The sequence below is a fragment of the Melopsittacus undulatus genome, chromosome 3 (genome assembly GCF_012275295.1).
Source record: "Melopsittacus undulatus isolate bMelUnd1 chromosome 3, bMelUnd1.mat.Z, whole genome shotgun sequence".
NCBI lineage: Eukaryota > Metazoa > Chordata > Aves > Psittaciformes > Psittaculidae > Melopsittacus > Melopsittacus undulatus.
The window spans coordinates 100,263,667-100,285,390 of record NC_047529.1 but is presented as its reverse complement, the minus strand read 5'-3'; the positions used below and the strand labels follow the sequence as shown (position 1 = coordinate 100,285,390).

General features: G+C 35.0%; 1 protein-coding gene across 1 annotated transcript in view; it reads right to left on the bottom strand.

The window, feature by feature from the left end:
* The window catches only part of DNAH8 (dynein axonemal heavy chain 8), a 138,785-nt gene that overhangs the window by 55,160 nt on the left and 61,901 nt on the right, over positions 1–21,724 (bottom strand). Inside the window, 12 exon segments of the mRNA XM_034060769.1 lie at positions 738–872; positions 2,414–2,556; positions 3,429–3,666; positions 8,374–8,514; positions 8,595–8,836; positions 10,184–10,430; positions 14,528–14,689; positions 15,316–15,450; positions 16,091–16,198; positions 16,290–16,376; positions 18,422–18,609; positions 21,009–21,187. Coding sequence (XP_033916660.1) covers positions 738–872; positions 2,414–2,556; positions 3,429–3,666; positions 8,374–8,514; positions 8,595–8,836; positions 10,184–10,430; positions 14,528–14,689; positions 15,316–15,450; positions 16,091–16,198; positions 16,290–16,376; positions 18,422–18,609; positions 21,009–21,187 — 2,005 coding nt within the window.

The following is a 21,724-nucleotide window of genomic DNA, read 5'->3' as shown; positions in this document are numbered from 1 at the left end:
AATTGATCTTGCATGCATGAAAGGATGCTTGCCTTATTCTGTCTTGCTTGTTTAATATAAACCATGACCAGAGATATTATGTGTAACATAAAAGCTCAGCAGATATTGTGTGAGCTTGGAACTTTAAAAAATAGATGTTTAAGCCATGACTTTTGACTATTTTCTAATAACATTTATATTAGCTTCTTAGAAAGATGCTTGGCTTTGTGATTGCGTTTGTAATGCCTTCTCCACTGAGCACGCTTTTCAATCAAGAACAATCCCAAGATGGTTATTTTATCCTACTGGAAGACTGTCACCATGAATTCATTGCTCTGAATAGGTAATGAAGCCAATTCAACTTACAGGATCTGTAAGTTGAAATCTGCTTTTTATCTAAGAAAAATTAACATTGTTGGTATAAACTAAAGAATCAAGAAAAAGATGAAGTGTAACTAGAAATTTTCATTAATCTAGAATGAAAAGGAAAGGTCTTCAGCAGTAAATGGATTCTTAGAATTCCATAATGAAAAAGCACAGAGCAATCATGAATATATGTACTCTGTGTGACTATATTTTATTCTGATCTACAAGGTTATTTTTAATGGATTTTTCTGAAGTGTTTTAAGTGACTTAGAGGAGAAAAGTCCTCTAGATTTTATTTCGAAGTCACTTCCGCTATCATCAGAATTAAGTACACTTCAAATACTTAGCAAATAAATTCTATGCAAAAAATTACTTAAAATCTATACTTTTACCTGAAACATACATGGTTCTGTGGCAGAGGAAAAGTTTAAACTTTTTGACAAATGCTCTTCTGCGTTGTATTTCTTCATATATGCATTAATCATGACTGTCTTTGCACTTCCCTGTTCTCCTATGAGCAAAACTGCCTGTAACAGATTTTAAATAGCTAGACAGTATCTAAATATAAAGACTGCATGTTTCCATAATTTGCATCACATACATCAAAGGCAAAGGCATGTTATGGCTTCTGGACAGTTTAATCAAACCCAATGGACTCTTTGTCAAATTCCTAGACTTTTACAGAAAAAAAAGAGTGTCCTGGGCTCGGCCACAACACCTGTTTTCCTCCTTCTTAGCAGCTGGTGCGGTGCTGTATTTTCTACTTTAGTCTGAGGAAAACACTGATAACACAGCGATTTTTTAGTTGTTCCTAAGTAATGCTTACTCTGACCAAGGACTTTTCCATCTCATGCTCTGCCAGTGAGGAGAAGCACGGGAAACAGTGAGAAAGCAAAGACAGGACACCTGACCCAAACTAGCCAAAGGGGTATTCCATACCACAACACGTCATGCACAGTATATAAACTGGAGGGAGTTACCCAGAAGGCCCAGATCGCTGCTTGAGTCGGATTGGGTATCAGTTGGCAGGTGGTGAGCAACTATATTGTGCATCACTTGTGTTTATTGTTTTCCTTTTCTTGTTTAAGTTTTATATTCTCTCCCCTTGTTATTTCCCTTATCATTATTATTACTGGTGCTAGCAGCAGTGGTTGTGTGTTATACCTTAGTTACTGGACTGTTCTTATTTCAACCTGTGGGATTTACATTCTTTTGATTCTCCTCCCCATCCCTCTGGAAGCAGGGGTTAAAAAGTGGGGGGAGTGAGCAAGAGGCTCCATGGTTCTAAGCCACCAGCTCAGCTTAAACCATGACAAACAAGTTCCAGCACTGACTCATGTGACGGTGGTATTTCTAATACTGTCCCCATCTACTAAAAAGGGAACACACATTGACTTATATTTGACAAGCTGAGACAAATTTCCATAGAAAGTTGCTAAGGTTATTAAAAGCACTGTGCTAAAGCAAAAAAATGTATTTTTCAGATCTTCATCTGTTTGAAAACAAGCCTATATATAATTTTTAATAACTCTTGTTTTATGATGCCTGAGCCAAAAGCCATGACACCAGATTGGTCCTTATTGATTAAAGCTCTGTGAGTAGTGCTTTCTCTTTTTTAATATTTACTATTAACTACTGCTCTCCTAATAAGAGGAAAAAAAAAAAGTTAGGACATTCATGGTTTTATTGAAGTACCTTGTGAAATATACTTTCCTCTCTTCCTTTTTCCAGAAAACACAAATCAGAAAAATTAATATGTTGTAAAGACTAAGCACGAAGTTTCATGTCTTTCTCTGAGAAAGATAATAGGTTGTTGGAATTAAACTTTTATGACAAAAAAAAAATTAAAAAGGGTATTTTAAACATTTTGCCCAGGAATAAAAGTAAGTACAGAGTATTCATGCTAACAAAATCAAAATAAAGCAATATGCAAATAACGATGCACCTGCCAAGCAATGAGTAGAGACAAAGAAGATGGAGAAAGATTGCAACCCCCAGACACATTATAATAGTTTTCTATTTATTTCATATAGTAGACATATACTTAAATAACTAATCCTGTACTTACTTTCTGTTGTTTTGCAATTGTGTTTATCAAAAACTCAGTTGTGACATTGTCAACATTTGGAACCAGAATAGATGCATATTCTGGGATACTATCTGTTGGATAAACATAGTCCTGAACTCTTTTACTCCAGTGCTCCCAGTGACCTGAAATGACAAAAAAAGAGGCATAAATTTTCTCAAATCTAGATAAACTACATGTAACAAAAGATACACGTAGTCATGACCTTTAATTAGTCTACAGTCCTACTAAATATATACATACTTTTTACATTTACATGTAGCTATCTAAATAAAAAAATCAAAATAATGTTTACCTAGAAACTCATTATCACACTGCTGGTGAAGCATAGAATGTGACAATATTGACTGTGCGTGTGTTACACTAAATCAACATTGCTGGTCAAAAAATCATGAATTTGAATACATGAAAAATAGATGTATTCATCTGAGAATATACTCTGAAAGAACAGCAAGCTCTTTGTGACAGTGGTTGTATATGTTATTTAAACTATTCATTGCAGAAAACATTACACTATTAAAAATATTAATAGTTGCAATATTTAAAATAACAGTATTCTTACAGTTTATAAAATATTAAGATTTATTATTGATTATAAAAGATAAATAATAATTAAGAGGAATTAAAATCATATTATATTTATTAAAAAAATACCAGCTGTGAGGAAATTCAATATAAAATTATATTAATTTAGGCTAACACAGACTAAACATAAATTATCTAAAACTGTAGGTTGGTTAAATTAATGCAAAAGAAATCTGTAAGAATTAAAACCAAAAGAAATAAGAAAATGTTATCAATGAACACACCATCCCTTGTTTCTGACTTCTGCCTCCACAGACCTCTGCGGATAGAATCTGTGTTAGCACTATGTTGTCGTCAAAAATCTCTGCTCATATCACTGCATAATGACTATAGGAATAATTTTAAGTTTCAAAGAAGCCATACTCAGTTTTAAAATGACATTATAAAAAAGGATGTTAATGCTTTTTCTTACCATGACCAGAAACATAAAACTCAAACATCGTTTGACCGGTACCAGGAGAGATTTCTGGTAAGTCTAATTTGTTATCATGAGCTCTAATGAAGGCTTCAAGTTTATTTCTACTTTCCAGCTCCAGAAGGGCACCTAAACTCCACATTATTGCAAAGCAGAACAATTTATGCAGATGAGATATATCTGATAAACCACCTTCTTCCTTCGATGGAATCAAACCCTCCAGAAGATTAATAGACTGAAAAGATTTTAAAATATTATACATTTAGAAAATATAACATAATCACTTTTTTATCTTTATACATATATGCACATGCATTACTTATATGTATTCAATCTTTAAACCATAATCTGAATACAGGTTACCAAAGACTAAAATAAAATTTAGAATGACAAACACAAGAAAATAGATTAAATATATCTATATGAAACTGGATAAATTATTCAAAACTACTTGAGTAATCCAATCATCAACTATCCTTTTAAATTATGCCTACATAAAAATGTAATTTAAAAGCTAGGATAACAGAACAGCTTTTAAAGGGATTTTATCATATCTAATGGGATATTCACAACTCCAAAAGCAGGTGGAGCCTAGCCATTTCCATCTTGAAGCACGGAAGAATTTTCGTCATCTGTCTGATATATTTATTTCAATTCTGGTCAGTTAATGCATGTAGACCATTAAATTCAATTTTGTGTTTTAAAATCTAGATTAAAATATACTACTTTATTATTGATTTGCTCTGTTTCTAATAAACTATATTCCAGAAATGTAGCAACTTGCTATTGACAATATGGTGATATTGCTCATTGTTGTGGTTTACACTCAGCTGTAACTCAGACGCATTCAGCCGCTCACTCATCCGCCCCCCCGTCCCCCGCTTCCTCCCCTGGCTCCCAAGAGGAATGGGGAGGAGAATAGAAAGAATGCAACTCCCATAGGCTGAGATAAGAGCAGTCCAGTAACCAAGGTGTAACACAAAACCACTGCTGCTACCACCAATAATAATAATGATAAGGGAAATAACAACAGGAGAGAATACAACCGCTCACTACCTGCCAACCGATACCCACCCCGATCCGAACAGCGATCAAGCCCTTCCAGGTAACTGCCCCCAGTTTATATACTGGGCATGATGTGCTGTGGTACGGAATACCCCTTTGGCTAGTTTGGGTCAGGTGTCCTGTCTCTGCTTCATCCTGACTTCCCCTTCTCCCTCACAGAGCATGAGACTCAGAAAGTCAGAGTAAACATTACTTAGCAACAACTAAAACCATCAGTGTTATCAGCACAGCTCCCAGGCTGAAAGTAAAAAAGACAGCACTGCACCAACTAAGAAGGAGAAGAATTACTGCTGCTGCTGAAACCAGGACACTCATGAAGCCAGATATTTGACTGTCTTACATAACATCACTCATATTTCCTTTCTATATAAGGCAGTTCAAACACATTGTTTAGAAACATGTTTTTTTAACAGCGAAACACATGTGTAATCATCTTGAAATTAGTATTTTTTATGTTGCCTTGCATCTCATGCTTGAAGTGGGAAGTAATGTAGTAACGAATATTTTAATGCAGCCTGTAGTACTTTTGATTACTACAGGATTCAGTTAAAAGATTATTAGACAGCATTAATTACAATTTATAATGTTAAAATAATGTCAATTCTTTTCTTTGGAAGAGAATTGATCTATTTAATTATTTCCAGGACAGGCTGTGTCCCAGTTTATCTGAATAAAATCTTTTTGTTCCCTCAAATACAAGCTTGAGTTTAATGTTTCCCATAGAATTGTGCTCTTTGTCTTGGCAATATTCTGTAACAAGTGTTTGAAGAATGAAAACAGAAAAAAAAAATAAAATTAGTAATAAACCATGCAAATGTTTGCAGCAAATCAGATGAAAACTGCAGCTTGTCCAGCATCTAATCTGCAATAGTGAGCAAAAGTGAACACTTAGAAAAGTGTAAATAAAAGAAAAAAATCTTGGCTTATGGTGGTACTAGTGGTGGTACTTTCTGCTGGTACTTTTTCCAGCTTGGTCCTTTCTGAACCAAATATACTTTTTCTGAGTTTATTAATCCTATAAGAATTTTTTCACTCTGAGAAAATCAAGACTAGTCTTGAACCAACATAGACTCCTATTGTCTATAACACCCTTTGGTAAGATGTTCTATAGGTCTGCTATCCATGGTACTGCAGAGTTTGTTTTTCAGCTGTGTATCTCTTCATGGTTATCTTCACTGATTTTCATTAGCCATTTTATTACCTATTATATTCAGTCTTGTAAAGTTTGTCTGCAATTTTTCATGGCTAGCTCTTTTGTCCTTACTATCCTGAGTAATTAAGTAGCATCAGTAGACTTCACCTAAAACTTTTCCAAATTGCTTATGAATATTTTAAACAGCATTGTCCCATCAAGGGCACCTCACTAGCAGTGGTATCCTCTGTCTTTTCTTAGAACTGGTACACGAGTCACACACTTCCTACCTTCTAATTGTTTATCTAGAAATGAACCTCCTATCTTCTGCTGTGACTGCTTAGCTTCTTTACCCTGGTAAAGAACTTTGGCAAACACCTTTGTTTCTTCATGTAGACCATATCAACCAGATGTCCTTTGGCTACAAGGTTATTAACTTTTCCAACAGGCTTACAAGGCAGGAACCCTAAACAAAAGTTGTGTTGAATCTCTTGAAGCAAATTACATTCACTTACCTAATGAGGTGGTCCAGAGAATAGCAAACAATTAGAAAGTCAGAGGAAATTACAAGGAGGAAAGCAAAGGTGAGATCATTTTTTTTATATAAAATCATTGTCAAGCTGTTGTAGATACAAAAAAAAAACCCAACAGATGAAATTGCAAATGCTGACAAAACAAGATATTTGGGTATGTGCACATGTTTGGGTGAATATCCAAAACTGAACTTTAGCACTCAGTCCGAACTTTAGTACAAGTCTGATATCTGCCCGACAAAACTGGTTTGAAATTGTAAATTTTGAAAATGCCTGAGCTAAACAAAAGCAGCACATCTTGAGTCCCACAATAAAGAGATGGAAGACAGAGCCCTAACTCAGGAGGTAAGATACAGTGCTTCTGCATGTAGAGTATTTCAGCAAAACTGGGATCTTAGGGTGGTCCTGGGTTCAGCAGTAGCAGTTACTGGACTGCTCTTATCTCAATGCGTGGGAATGACATTCTTTCAATTCTCCTTCCCATCCCTCTCGGGAGCTGGGGGGAGAACGGGGTGGAGAGTGAGTCTGTCGCTGTGTGGTTCTGAGTCACCGGCTGGGCTTAGACCATGACAAACAGGTTCTGGAAAGAAGAGTGTGTGGAAAAGAAGGGTTGTGGCAAGAGTTGGTCTTAGGAAAAAAAAAAAAAAGACCCCTAAAAGAAGGAGGTGAAGATCCTAGTTAGAGGAAAGATCCTGAAAATGGGGTAAGATCCTGGAGATCAGGGAGATGCATGTATACAAATGCTAGATGATTCCAAGAAACCTTATCAAGTAATGCCCAATTCTGGCAGCTGTAAGAAGCTGAACAGCACAGAAACAAGAACATCTTTTTGCCCTACCTTCCTGCACAAAGAAATCTGTGCTGGGAAGAGAAATCAAGACTAAGTGAAAGTAACACTGGAGGAGGAGGAAAGTATGTGAGGAACTGAATCAGTGAAATGATGAAGTACAGTAAAAGCTCTGCTCTCACTGGTTTTTAGCTAAACCTCAGCATGGAGGTCCACTAAGGGGTATTTACTCTGTCACACCTGTGACAGAAACTTATTAGTGATTCTCATTCACAGAAAGAAACACTCAATACCGGTTAAATCAGGTAAATACTTCCCAGACCAAGCAGTATGAGTAGAACACTCATTTGCCCACACTTTCTAAGAAGCCCTCATCAGAAATAACATAGAAACCTATATGTCCCAAGAAAAGTTTTCCACAAAGACATCAATTCAGCCAGAGGTTTCACAGATAACAAATGTAGAAGAAAAAAATATTACCTTTCTAAAAAAATTTTGTGTATAGCATGTCCATCTTGTTTATCAACATAAATTGGCAAGTTACACAGTTCTTGCCCGCGTATTTCAATTCTGTAGATGTCTTAATTCCATTTAGTACTGCATACTTAACTTTGCAGCATTTACTGTGGCTATTAATTTGCAGCAAAATATTCAAGCTATTGAAAATCTGAAACTAAATCCCTAATTAACAGTAAAGAGATACTGGGTGCAATTGACTAGTTTAATATTAAACTGAGGTGTTATCCAAAACATTATCTTGTCTAGCCTCTTATTTAATATAAAACTGAGATTACATGGACAAATGGAAAATCTGGAGACTTAGAATCCACAGATGAAAACAGACTCATAAACAAATCAGCTGGAGACCTGCAGTGTAGGACTGACAGTCTTGCAAAATCTGCCAAAGACATAATTCTATTACTAAGAAATCACTGTTAAAGATTGGACTTCATTCAAGGTAGAATTCCAAATGATGGGAACGGACAGGCACATTGACCTTGGCAGAGTTGGGTGACAGAATCACAGCTATTACCTTTGAGGATAAAAAGATAATCAGAATTATTCTTCTCTCTGCTGACACTATCCATAGAGTTAGATTGACTCCCACCACAATTTGCTTGGTATTAAAAGAACCTCAATGAGACCACTACCTTATTAAATATATGCTTCTGAACTTTCTGAAGCCTGTAAACAGTGAACAGGAGACTAGCCTACATATGAAGCAATAAAGTAAAACTTTCTTCTGCACGTCTGTAATAGTTCCTCTTACATTGCCTGAGGCACACGTATTGAGTCTGAGGTTTTCTTTACCAGGAAACAATCTTTTCAAATTAAATTTTATTGCCATCAAATGTTCTCTTTGCTATTTCTGGATGCTTGATATAGTCAGTAAACTCATACAGGCTTACACAGTATCTGCTTTACCTGCATAATGTAGTTACATTCCAGAAGCTCCATTTTTGGATTAAGGTTTAGTTTCATGTATGTATACACTGGTTCAAAGACTCTGTCATACAAACTTTGTAAAACTTCATTTTCTTGAGAAGAACGTTTTTTCAGCCATGCCTGTAAGACATCCACATTACTTTTCTGTATAAAATGTATAACATGGTAAAGTTAGGAGTAGCCAGCAATTATAATCTTACTTGCAATATTGGTCTCCAGCTGAGAGCAGAAGAACTGATATAGACCATACCCATTCGAGAAACTGTTGCCGGAGAGGCATTCTCAATGTTGTGAACCTCAAATAACAGTTTACATGTAGGAGACATAGGAATTCGATCTCCATTTGCTAGAGTCAGGGTCTTGTTATCATCCAAAACTGAATTTAGATTCTCAATCCAGATTGCATCTACAGGACCATCTAAAACCAGAAACACATTTTCACCTGGAAAAATAATTAAAGGAGATATAGTTCATATCACTGTACTGAAAGAGCAAGAAAATAAATTTACAAAAGATGGTCTAGAACTTCGGTAATATATAAAAATGTATTTAATTTATTGTAATTTCTTATATGTCCAGAGATGTTCATTACTGTATAAATGGCATACTTAGCTAATGAACTATTTTTGAAACAATCAGTAGCAAATGAGGGCACAAGTATATCTTTATAATGTTCAATAACTCTGGTGAGATTACGTTGGCTCAATGCCAGACACTGTGTCCACTCTCATCCTCCCCATCCACAACAGGATAGAGGGAGAAAATAAGGTAAAAATGTTTGTGGGTTGAAGTAATGACAGGGAGATCGCTTAACTACTGTTACGGGCAAAACAGACTGGACTTGGGGAAAATTTATTTAGTGCAAATTAACATAGACTCGGATGATGAGAAACAAAGACAAAAACCTAAACTACATTTTCCCTACCCGTTTTTTTCTCCAGACTCAACTTCTTCCTTCCAAACTTTTGTGACACCAACCTAATCCAACTCTTCCTCCCCTGCTCCCCCAGAATTCTTAAGGGGCACAAGGGGGATGCAAAATTTAGCATTTTGTTGCTAAAAGAAGGGTTCTTTGAGCAACCCAAAAAAGGCATTGAACATTCACATATCCCATTGAAGGAAAACTATCACCAATTCTGAAGATCTTCTTGTTTCACTTTTTTCTTTTATTTTGAAACATAAATATAGCTTAAAATGCAATTTTAAATTTTAAAATTTTGGCAATCAGATTTTAAAATTCTCTCTTTATCTTCAATACATAAATTTTCCAATAGAGAAAGTATAGACCTTTTAATTGAGAAAATTCATCTTTCTTTTAAAAAGAACCTCCTTCTAGGAAGGTTTTTGAGAATTCCCTTTCTGTAATTGTTTTTTTTGGTTTTTTTTTTTTTCAGATACAAATGAATCACTGTGAATAGGAATTTCAGTATTCTAATCCTAAAATACTAAAATATAAATATGGGTAATCAATAGATGTAAAATTATGCAAAAGACATGATTTTAAAGCTAGTACAATTAGTACAAGTAAATCAAATTTCAAAATAACACATCTGCACAGTAGAGCTGAAGTAGCAAAGAAATTAGCACCATTTTTATGCAGATATATTACTGAAATAATAACATTTTAAACTGTTGTCATTTCCTGAGAAGTGAACTGTATACTCATCTATGCTCTCATTAGTTTCCCCCAAGAGGGAACATTACCACATTTTGCAAATTCAAGATGCTTTTTTCCAACAAAACATTCAGGAAGTATTTTTATGATGCCACACACAAAATGATTACATACCCTTTTTAGCTTTCAGTGTTTTCCTCCACAATGTGGAAAAGATTCCATCTGTCCAATCATTAGTTGCAGCATCTAGTTTTCCAAACATTTGAGAAGCCGTTATAGCTTTGGGGTTCATACGCATTTCCCTATGAGGCTGGCCACATTCTGTCAATGCTTTCATTAATATAGTTATGACCGTTGTTTTTCCAGATCCACTTGGTCCAAGTGTCATCAATCCATGACGTACTAGAGAAGTTTCATACAACTATAAAACACAAACAAAATAAAAAATTTAAAAAAAGGAAATGAATGAATACATGCTTTTGAAAGATTTTTGCTTCTTTTTAACGGTCAGTGATTATAAATCTGTTAAGACACACAAATTACATGCTCAGAATTGAAATCAGTAGGTGTTTATGGATTTTGAGTGTTTTGTGGAACAGTACATAACATTTTCATCTTCTATGCACCAAGGAAATATGCTACAAAAGAGTTTAGAAAACTAAGTCTTGCCTAAATTTTTCAAAGCAACCAAAAACAGTTTTACCAGATTTAAAAAAGTATTTTCTATATTACTGTAAAGGAAAAATGAATAGTAGCAAAACACAAGTGCAACAGAAGAATGACTAAGCACTAGACTACTAAAATAGCTGAGTATGTGAAATAAACATAGGGGTCACATCCCCCAGGATTGTAGATGGGTCTTTAGTGCATTTTCTATTTTTCTTTTAATGTTAGCTTTAGGCTTGCTATGGAAGTGGCAGTCTGCCTACACAAGCAGCAACTGAAAGTAACATAGAAGTGACAGGCCTCCTGAGTGACACAACCTTACAAGAAGCATATTTAGTTCCTTCCTCTGCAAGCTGAATAAAGGCCTTCATCAATCCAGAAGGAAGACCTACAGGCACAACAAGGGAACCATGAACTTGAAAATTTCAAACTTCTTATTCTCAATGTAAGGTGAAATTTGTTAAGGTATGAGCAATCCTCCTGTAAGCAGTTTGGCAATCAGAAATATTGAACCATGAATAAAGCAGTGAACATGATTTTAAGCAAGATGGTCAAAAGCATTTTCTCCCACACAAAAATTCTGCTGGCCATCACTGTGAAGATGTGTGAAGGACAATATGGATCCAGACTGCATAATGTGGAACAAAATCTTACATAAATAAGGTGGAGTTTGGGCAAACCCATAAATATACCCCTGGTCTGATGACAGAGACATGATATTTTAGTTGTTGTGAAGTTCCATAAGGCAGAAAGTTGTATTTTGTGGAATACTCTAATGCACTGTTTCTTTTGCTCTCATTCAACAAATCACATAGCAGTTTTGTTTTTTAAGCTAGACAAGTTTGGACATTTTCAGAAATAAGCATAAAAGTCAGTGTGGCTTTCTTAATTGATGCCTAGCTTCTTTTAAGATAGTTCATAAGAGGCAATGATGTAGTTTCTAATTTAAGACTGCACAGTCAATGAACAAGCCTAGCACTTCAAGGACTTTAGTTTCAGACAATCTCTATTCTGATGTTGTGCTCCAGGAAAACATTTTCCATTGGTAAAATATCCTTAAATGTCGGTTTTCATAGTTATACTCTCAATTTGACAATCAGCGAAATTACAAATATATGCTTCTAAAGAAATGCAGTTTTTAGTCATTAGGAATGGCAAGGGCTATTAGTCTTCACCTTTAACAGTGTTTAACAATTATTCAAAAAGTAGGGATAAGTAAAATATGAAAATTAGAAGTCAGCATAATTCTTCTCTGGCTGGCAAATTTTACAAAACAAAATTCAATTTCATCAGTTAAGGGAATTAAAAAAGAGCTAACCAATTTCACTAATAAAACCACAAGCTCAATCTTAATGAATATACAGCTAATAAGCTAAAGTTGATCACTGTCTAAAGCACAGTGTTGAAAGAAACAGGCTTTGTTGCCTGCATGCAGAAGAAATAAAGAATCAGAAAACATGGGAAACTAACAAAGTCAAAATGTTTAAAAACATCATTATCATCAGTCATAGAATCATAGAATAGACTAGTTAGGGTTGGAAAGGAACTTAAGATCATCTAGTTCCAAGCCCCCCTGCCACGGGCAGGAACACCTCACACTAAACCATGTCACCCAAGACTCTGTCCAATCCAGCCTTGAACACTGCCAGGGATGGAGCATTCACAACATTCCCGGGCAACCCATTCCAGTGCCTCACCACCCTAACAGTAAAGAATTTCTTCCTTATATCTAACCTGAACTTTCCATTTTTAAGTTTGAATCCATTACACCTTGTTCTATCCCTACAGTTCCTAATGAAGAGTTCCTTCCCAGCATCCTTGTAAGCCCCCTTCAAATACTGGAAGGCTGCTATGAGGTCTCCACGCAGCCTTCTCTTCTCCAGGCTGAACAGCCCCAACTTTCTCAGCCTGTCTTCGTTCAAGTGTGTGTTCAAAAGAAAAGAGTAGAATAAGACAAAAGAGCAACAGTGTTCTAGTTACTACTCTAGTTTGTCAGCTTCTAATTGTTTAAAGATTGTCTCATTATTTGTTAGTCTGCTGCATTTGCTAAGTTTGCTCCTCAAAGAAGCCGGTGTATAGGCAAGTGTGTTGGCATAAATTTTATCAGAACATGAGTTAACTGTCTTTAATAATTAATTCAAAGATAGTTTCAAACATGATTTCATGTCAGAAATACAACTGTCACCCATTTAAATGTTAATTGGAGTAAAGGTCCAAAAGGCCATTCAAGCTCCTTTTTTCCTTTGTATTAAATAACTACATATTCATGACTCAACAACATGTCACAAAGATTATTTGTCACTAAACACAAATTTCCATAATCCAAAATTACAGTTTCATTATTAAATCATTAGTTTACTAAACATAATGTCTTATAAAATTCTGAAGTCAAAATAATTTCTTGCAACACCTTAACAATTTCATCTCTTTTACTTTTCAATAAGAGCACACTTAGGTCTAAAAAGCTTGCAACAAACTAAACAAAACATACTCCTAGCAAGCTGTCCGCCCACAGGCTCTATGCTATTCCTCCAGTGCCAAGAACCAAGCTTTTTCTTGTCAAAAGTAGGCAGCTTTTTTGGTTTATGCAAAGAACATTGTAACAACTTTCTGCTACACATTCATTTAGATTCTATATATTTTCTTACTCAGTTTTACTACAACTCTTGCATGAAGGTAACAGAGGGATACATATTCCATGTAGGTCAGGTCTTCCCACAGTATTCAGGAGGCCATGCACTTCAAAAAGATGCTAGCTTTGAACACTACAAATTGACAGTAGGTGGGTTTGCTCACATCCTTGTAGTCTAGAAAGCTTTTAAATCTCTTTACAGCTTAAATCTTCAATCACACACATTCTTGAGAGAAACAATTCCCAGTGTATAGCAGTGCCATTCTTGTTAGTGACGCTATTTTTTTTCTTTCATTTTATAGTGCCTACATGCATGTTTACTTGCATGCTTAGACTTGTTATAGTTTTCCATAAGCTTGCCATAGCATATGCTAAGACATATATGCTCTATACATCCTTATACTTTAACTCTTTCAACTTAATACAGGTAAGCTGGATGATTACCCAGCAGTTGCATAGGTTCTCAAAACTCATGTAAAAAAATCTTTACAATTATGTCTGCTCAAACCCATCATGAGGACTCTTTATTAGAGAAACATATTTAAGTCATAAATACATACCCCTTACATTTCTCTTTGCCCTTATAAAGCTCTTCTAGCTCTTTCCTCCTACTTAGTAGGAGTTGTGCCAAGGCTGTGTTCATTCTCACTCTTTATTTATTGCTTTGACATTCAGAATGCCTCCCAATCTGTAGTCTAAGAAACTCATGTTAGAGAACCATGTATGTCCTTTGCTGCTTCATTCAGATAACTTAGATGCACTTGGAAGTGCATCACCACATCTGGAAAAGGCTGGGTTAATAGCATGTTCTAAGGTTTGGTGTTTTTTTGGGGATTTTGTGGATTGGGTTGGTTTGTTTGTTTGTTTTCTTGTTTGGTATTGTTTGTTTTTTTTGGTGGGTGGTCTGTTTAGTTTTTTTTTGGGGGGGTTGGTTTGGGGTTTTTATTTGTGGTTTTTCTTTGTTTGGGTATTTTTATTTGTTTTGGTCTTTGTTTTGTTGTGCTGCTTTGTTTGTGCTTTTTTTTTCTTTTTCTTCTTTTGCTGTATTATATAAAGAAGTAAAAATTCCATTGGATTGATCTTCCTTAGTGTGGTGTACATGCAATCCTTGTTTTTTTTCCCATACTGGAAGCACAGGTCCTTGAATGAAACAGTGGTTTAATTACTAACATGGTGTTCTGACTCCTGTTTGTTTAAAATGTTTTTAAAAAAAGTTTTACCTGAATAAGTTTAAGATTCCATGGTGGATGGTTAATCAATCCTGCCTCTTCAACCTGATTAGCCACTGCCGCCTGAAGCTTAACATAGGTACTACTGTCCAACTGTAAGCCCGGAAAGAGATCACTGATAAGACTGAGAAACAAAGGCTCATCTTCATCTATCTGAAAGAAACAAAAAAAGTTAGGTAAGTGCATAAAGCATGGTTATCAAAGAATGTTCTCAAACCAAAATTAATAATCCGTTTTAAAATAATAAAGAGTAGGGTTGTATTTTCTAAATACAGAAGCTTACATTCATAAACACAGCCAGATACAGCTCACTATAAAAACAGCATTTTGAAAATGTCACACATATGCCATGCGAGAAATATGTTTAAAATTGAAAGAAATTTCCCACTGAGAAGACACTGGAAAAAATTTCTAAAACTGGTTTGTAAAACATTACAGCATGTATTGGAAAGAACATCCTATTTGGAAAGAAATCTTTCAAAGTCTGAATTATTAGATACTCAAATTATGCAGTTTACATATAGTACAGTAGTCAGTCTCTACAAAAGTTAGTATATAAAATATGATACAACTAAGCCATTAACCTATTTGAACCTTTGCACCCTGAGCACTGTTTGCAAGTCTAATACATTCCCATTGCTGCTTAATGCTAATGATTATTGTTGCCATTTTTAAAGAAAAGGATGTGTGAGATTTTTTTATATTCTTTAATAAAACTCCATGAAATATCTAGTAGACTTGACTCTACATGTTAGAAAAATGTTAAATTATATTCTTACCAGCTTAGAAAGATTCATATCTCTTAGCCCTCTCATAACAATACTTAGTTCACTTTCATTTGGCCTGGCCTTCTTTTGAGTTCCAAGAGTTCTCAGTACTGAAAGGACATTCCTCAGACCAAAGTCATAATGGACCTAGAGAGTGAGAAAGGGCTTATTGTTGCTATTGCTTAGGAATTATTCTATGAAAATTAGTGAAGGATAGTAAGGTTATTTTCAAGAAAGAGAGGGCAGAGAAGGGTTTTCATTTCCAATTTAATTTAGTTGTCTTCACCATTTATAATGCCATATAGGGTTTGTTTTTTTTTTTTTTACCACTGTATAGCAGGGTTCTAAATAAACTAATAGTTCCATTCTTAAAGCCGAGACTTCATATCAAAGCAGTGCTTTGGGGAGAAGGGCAACTTAAATCAAACTCGAGACATTCCTCCTGAGGTTTCCAATTTCCAACTACTTTTTAAGCCATAGATAATTCTTACAGGAAAACTAAATCACCAGGTTAATTTCTAACTGGCTGTCATGTTTAGGCAGAGACCCTCATGCAATTACAATACAAGCTATCATTCCTTAAAAAATAAATGTTTGGATGTGACTACATGTACACAAATTATCATGGTTATTTAACCCAAAATTTTAGAGATATTTGTTCAAATTATGTTTAAACTACTTCAATATTTTATAAAAAAAATCATAAAAACAAGCTGCACAACCAAAAACCTAAGGGATGGTATTGTATAAATATGAAGACAAAAATGAAAGGAATACATAACACTACCTGCTTAGTGAGCTGTTCCTCGCAAAGTTTATAAAGAACAAAGAATTTCTGAGACAAGACCACATTATCAATAAATCCATAGCTTGCTAGCTTAACTCTTATAATTATCTGAAATACATTTTTTTAGAAATTTCATTAGTTTTTTGGAAGATATGTGAAAAAGTAAAATACAATGTTTTCCTTCAGTTTAGTCAGTAACCTGTCTATCTGGAATCATCATAGCAACACTTCTAAACTGCATTTTGAGATTTTCTGGTAGTTCTTGACGTCCAGCATACCCAGGATTCTGTGTAAGAAAACATAATGCATTATTTACATAAGTCAAAATAACATCCTCTTAATAAAAGTTCAATAAAAATAAATTTATGTATAAATACCCAGATTTCTTCAGAGTTATAACTCTTGTATACTAATGGTTAAAAGGTGAAGAAAAATGTTCAACCATAACTATGAATTTAATAATGTTTTTATAACTGTCAGAGTAGTAACTGAATTTCTTTATCCTAACAAGCCTGAAATCAGAATTTTAAAATGTCATGGAATACAATCTAGTTGATTAATTTCTTCTGGTGTATTCCCAATGCAAATAAAGTTTTCATCACCATTTTGCAGAAGAGGTAGGTTTTAAACATATTAAACGTATTAAAAATTCAGTGTCCAGCAAGAGCCAAAATACAATAATAACAACAATAATATCAGGATGCCTTTCTCTATTTCTTGCACTTAAAAGGCTTGCCTTAAAGTACAAAAGTACAGTAAAAATAACACAGTCAAAATTAAAACAAGAGAGTTTGACTAGCAGAAAATTTCTAGAAAATTGCTGCAAATATGGGAAATAATTCTGACATCAAACAGGTGATGTTTAAGAATTTAGAAGTAGTCAAAAGATATTTATGGACTCTGCAGTTGCTACCCTTCACTTGAACATACAGATGATGATTTTAATTTCATGTAAACCATCTTGGATTGCCATGTGCCTTGGCATTATGAAACACACTACAAAATTCCCTGCCTGTGAGATTATAGGAATTAGTGCTATGAAGCCTCAGGAACACTAGGCAAAAACACAGCACTAAGTCTGAAAGTTAATATTCCAAATCCAGGACTTGTGTTTCTCCCTTAGATAATGGTTGTTAACAGCCAGCGCACTGCCTTGCATACCTTTTTTGTACAGATTATCCATTCATTTGTGGAACCTAATTTTGATGCATATGTACTGCAAGTTTTTTCCACAAGTAGTCATTATAAGAAAGATAACAATGTATCTCAAATACCACCCATAAGAACTTCAAGAGATAAGAAGCACAATTCTGTCTTAATGCCTGCTCTGATTCCAGATTTGACACACAGAGTAGAATGGGCCTCTCTGCCACAGAAAGCCAAAAGTAGACATCCAGCATTACATTTACCAGTTTGGGAACATACTGTATCAACAAATAAAAAGAATCTGATAATTTTTTGCACAGGTTTTGAAAAGACCTGATGTCACCACAGTGCAAGGAGAGTGATTTATTCCAGAATCATCATACTTGTCTTCTGTAAACCAGCTTGAAGATTTTTTTTTTTATATCCATGTAAAGTACTCATTAGAAAATACATTTGATTTTGATGGCTTGGCTTCATGAGTGAGATTTTGGGAAGGGCTTTAACCATGCTTACTACAAGCATGATGACCAAGAGCATGTGGGGTATGCAAATCTGGTTGGAAAAGGGTGCTTAGGCAATCAGGGAGTGTCTGATCAGGATTGTCATCTCCTGAGTAATCTTGAGCTACCCATGCGCTGGTCTGCCCACATGCAAGGTTGGATCTGCAGCTTCCCATGCACCATGTCAGCTACCGTTTCAACCCTTGCCTGTCCATACTGAGAAGACATAAGCCCTTGCAAAATATCTTTCCTGCATCTCCTGTTTTAAGTGAATGTTCAGGGCTGTTTTCTTTTTGTTTGTTTGTTTTTTGTTTTTTTTTTTTTTTTTATTTCTACAGTATCTTTCTCACTAATACTGTTGAAGCATTTCAAGCTAAGGTATTAAAGCATACTAGTTTTTCAGTCCTCTCAGTGTGCACAGAGAATTCTTGAAGTTTGGCCAAACTCTTGGTTTATATAATGAATTGCAATGCAATAATGAAAGGACATAATTATGAACATTTCCAATAATCTTAAAGTAACAATGAAGACATGCAGCTCATGAATAATCAGATTATTTATGTTCCAGTAATTCAGTATAATCTTATTGCAACAGCGTCACTTAATTAATAAAATCAATTATTTTCACCTTGCCATATAATTAAGTTGTACTTAGCATAATTTGTCACTTCTCTGGAATTATTACCATTGTTAGGAAAATTCCAAATTCTGGATTTAAATCCACACAGTCTCCATCAGAAAAAATGAACTGCTTTTTTTTTAATTTCCTTGCTGTTAAAATAATAAAGATTTGTTGTGCTGCTACTGACAAGACAGGCAACTCAATTCGGTTGAATTCATCAAAACATCCCCAAGATCCAGACTGTGCAAGACCTAAAACAGGCACAGAAAAATTTATTATATTATTCTTCACGCATAGTTGAGATATCTGAATTAGATTACTTTTCCTTCAAATAATCAAGCAATATTAGTTTTATTTATTGCTCTGTGGCCAAGGCCTATATCCTTTAATTCACATGACTATTTCCATATCAATCTGAATTAACAGTTGATTTATACAGAATACTTAAAAGTGAGTCAAAATTGGAAAATAATATTTTGATAATTTGAGCTTTTGGTATATCTTTCTTCCAGATCTTTCTGTGAATGCAGACTTCAGCATAAAGCAGCAACTTAATTATTTGCAAAAAGCTGTATTGCTAATAAAAAAAAAAGTGACTTAGAGCTACAAAAGACTAGCCCTATTACAACAACATCAAAATACACTTTTTTATTTCCATTTCGGTATTCCAGCTTTCAAAATGCTTTTAAATTACTTTTTACTTGCCTATTACAAGTCATAAAAGGTCAAATTCAAAATTGAAATTATTTTTGAACTAACTAAGGGTTTCAATAAAACTCTTAATCTCACAAGGCATAAAATATTAATTTTAAAGCACATACGCTTGGAGTATTGTGTGCAGTTCTGGTGTCCTCAACATAAAAAGGTCATGGAGGAGTCCAGAGGAGGGCCATGAGGATGATCAGGGGACTGGAGCACCTCCCATATAAAGACAGGCTGAGAAAGTTGGGGCTGTTCAGCATGGAGAAGAGAAGGCTGCGTGGAGACCTCATAGCAGCCTCAGTATCCGAAGGGGGCCTACAGGGATGCTGGTGAGGGACTATTCATTAGGGACTGTAGGGATAGGACAAGGGGTAACAGGTTGAAACTTAAACAGCAGAGGTTTAGACTGGATCTAAGGAAGAAATTCTTTACTGTAAGGGTGGTGAGGTACTGGAATGGGTTGCCCAGGGAGGTGGTGAATGCTCCATCCCTGGCAGTGTTCAAGACCAGGTTGGATGAAGCCTTGGGTGATATGGTTTAGTGCGAGGTGTCCCTGCCCATGGCAGGGGGTTGGAACTAGATGATCTTAAGGTCCTTTCCAACCCTAACTATTCTATGATTCTATGATTCTATATCTCTATGCATAAGCATTATCATTGTAAGTCCACACTAGACTACAAGTTTTTCATGTATGGTACAGCACATCAACAACATGCAAAGTCTGAGTAATGTTCTGTGTGAACTTGTCTACGAAGGAAAGAGGAGAAGACAAAGAGAGAAAATGAAAAGAGATATCTAGAAGCACTATATTAATAACAATGACAATTTTTAAAGGATTGATTTCATAGTTGCCTGATTTCAGTTTGGAAAAGTAGCATGTACCTAGTAGTAGAGAATTGTTGCTCCTTTAGCAACATTTTATGAGAAAATTTGTTACAGCACTTTTTCTCTCAATTATATTAAAGTACCAGTAGACAATAGTTTTTTTTCACATAACTGAAAGATAGCTATTTAAAAATGAAAAATTTATCCAAACCATTCAGGGTATGTTTTTGTTACACAGTTAATGTTAAATCACTTTAAAGGGATCCTGTCATGTACTCAAAAGATTTTTTTACTATTTTAACAGCTTGACTTTCAAACAGACAGTATGTTCACAACCCCATGCCTTTAGGCACTTTTCTTTGCTAAAAGAAAATAAGTTAATAGTTTAATCCCTTGCTTCTCAGTACATACAATACCATAAATCTGCAAAATCAGCTGACAAAAACATCATGAAGTTCAAGTCCCTTATCTGGAACAGAATAATGCCATGCAACAGTACAGGTTCGGTGCTGACTAGCTACATAGCAGTTTTACAGAAAATTACCTGGTGTCCTGCTTGACAACTGAGTATGAATCAGAATTCTGGTCTTCTAGCAAAGGAAGCCAGATGCATTTTGGACAAGAGTGTAGCCAGCAGGTTGAGGAAAACCATTTTTTGCCTCTTCTCTGCACTTGTGAGATAGCAGCTGGAGTACTATATTCAGTTTGGGGCTTACCAGTAGAAGACAGACATCAATATACTTGCATGAGTCTAGCAGATGGCTGCTATCATAGTCAGTGGCTGAAGGACATGACATAGAGGAATGGGCCAGAAGAGAAAGCTAAGGGGAAAGCCGAATGCTGTTCATAACTATCTAATAGAAGGCACTGAGAAACTGGAGCCAGGATCTTTTCAGAAATACACTAGAGAAACAATGGACACACACTTTAATGTAGGGTATTAAAAGTCAATGGAAGTATAAAATATGTTACCATGAGGATCGTCAAACATGAACAGGGGCTGAAAGATGTTGTGGAACATCCATTCTTAGATGTTCTCAAAACCCAACATGTATAAGGTCCTGAGCAGCCTGCTCTAACTGTATCTGCTAAATCTCTTCTACCCTATGTGAAGAAGTCTTACCTTTGAAAATCCTACCCAAACCTCTGAAGTCCATTTGATCAGAGCAGTTGAAGACTACTACGTATTTTCCCAGAGCTTTTCCCATGTCTTTCGTTGTTTCTGTTTTACCAGTTCCAGCTGGCCCTGCTGGAGCTCCTCCCATGTTCATTCCCAAAGCCTGTGCTAACGTTATATAGCACCTGTAAATGTTAATTCATATTAATTTATTAAATAATATGAAAGATATGTGTGTATATATGACATAAAAATGAGTTATCAATAGATTCTACAGCTCTTAGGTTGAAACATTACTTCTTCATAAAGCAGTTCCATTGATTTTCGTGTGCGTGGGAAGAGTAACAAAGGTCACAAAAAACAGCATTTAAACATTACTTCTAAAAGCAAAAAATCTATTTGCTGTTAATCTATTTTGTTATGAACTGTGAACATTACACAAGCTAAAAAATTAATGCATACCAGGTAAAGGAATTTAATTGTCATTAACCCTTTTAGCAGCTATAAAGAGCAGATGCTACTGTTGAATTCTGCTACCTCATTGTATTCTGTAGTATTTTAATATGTATACATTTCATCAGGTTAGCTACCTTTGTCTAAATTATCAAGTCTGAAAGAATAAGAATATATGGCCCCTTTGCAATTATGAGTAAAAGAGTTTTACAAATCTAAGAGAAAAAGTTTTTTGACTTTTTTTTTTAAGTCTTAAAATATGTAGACTA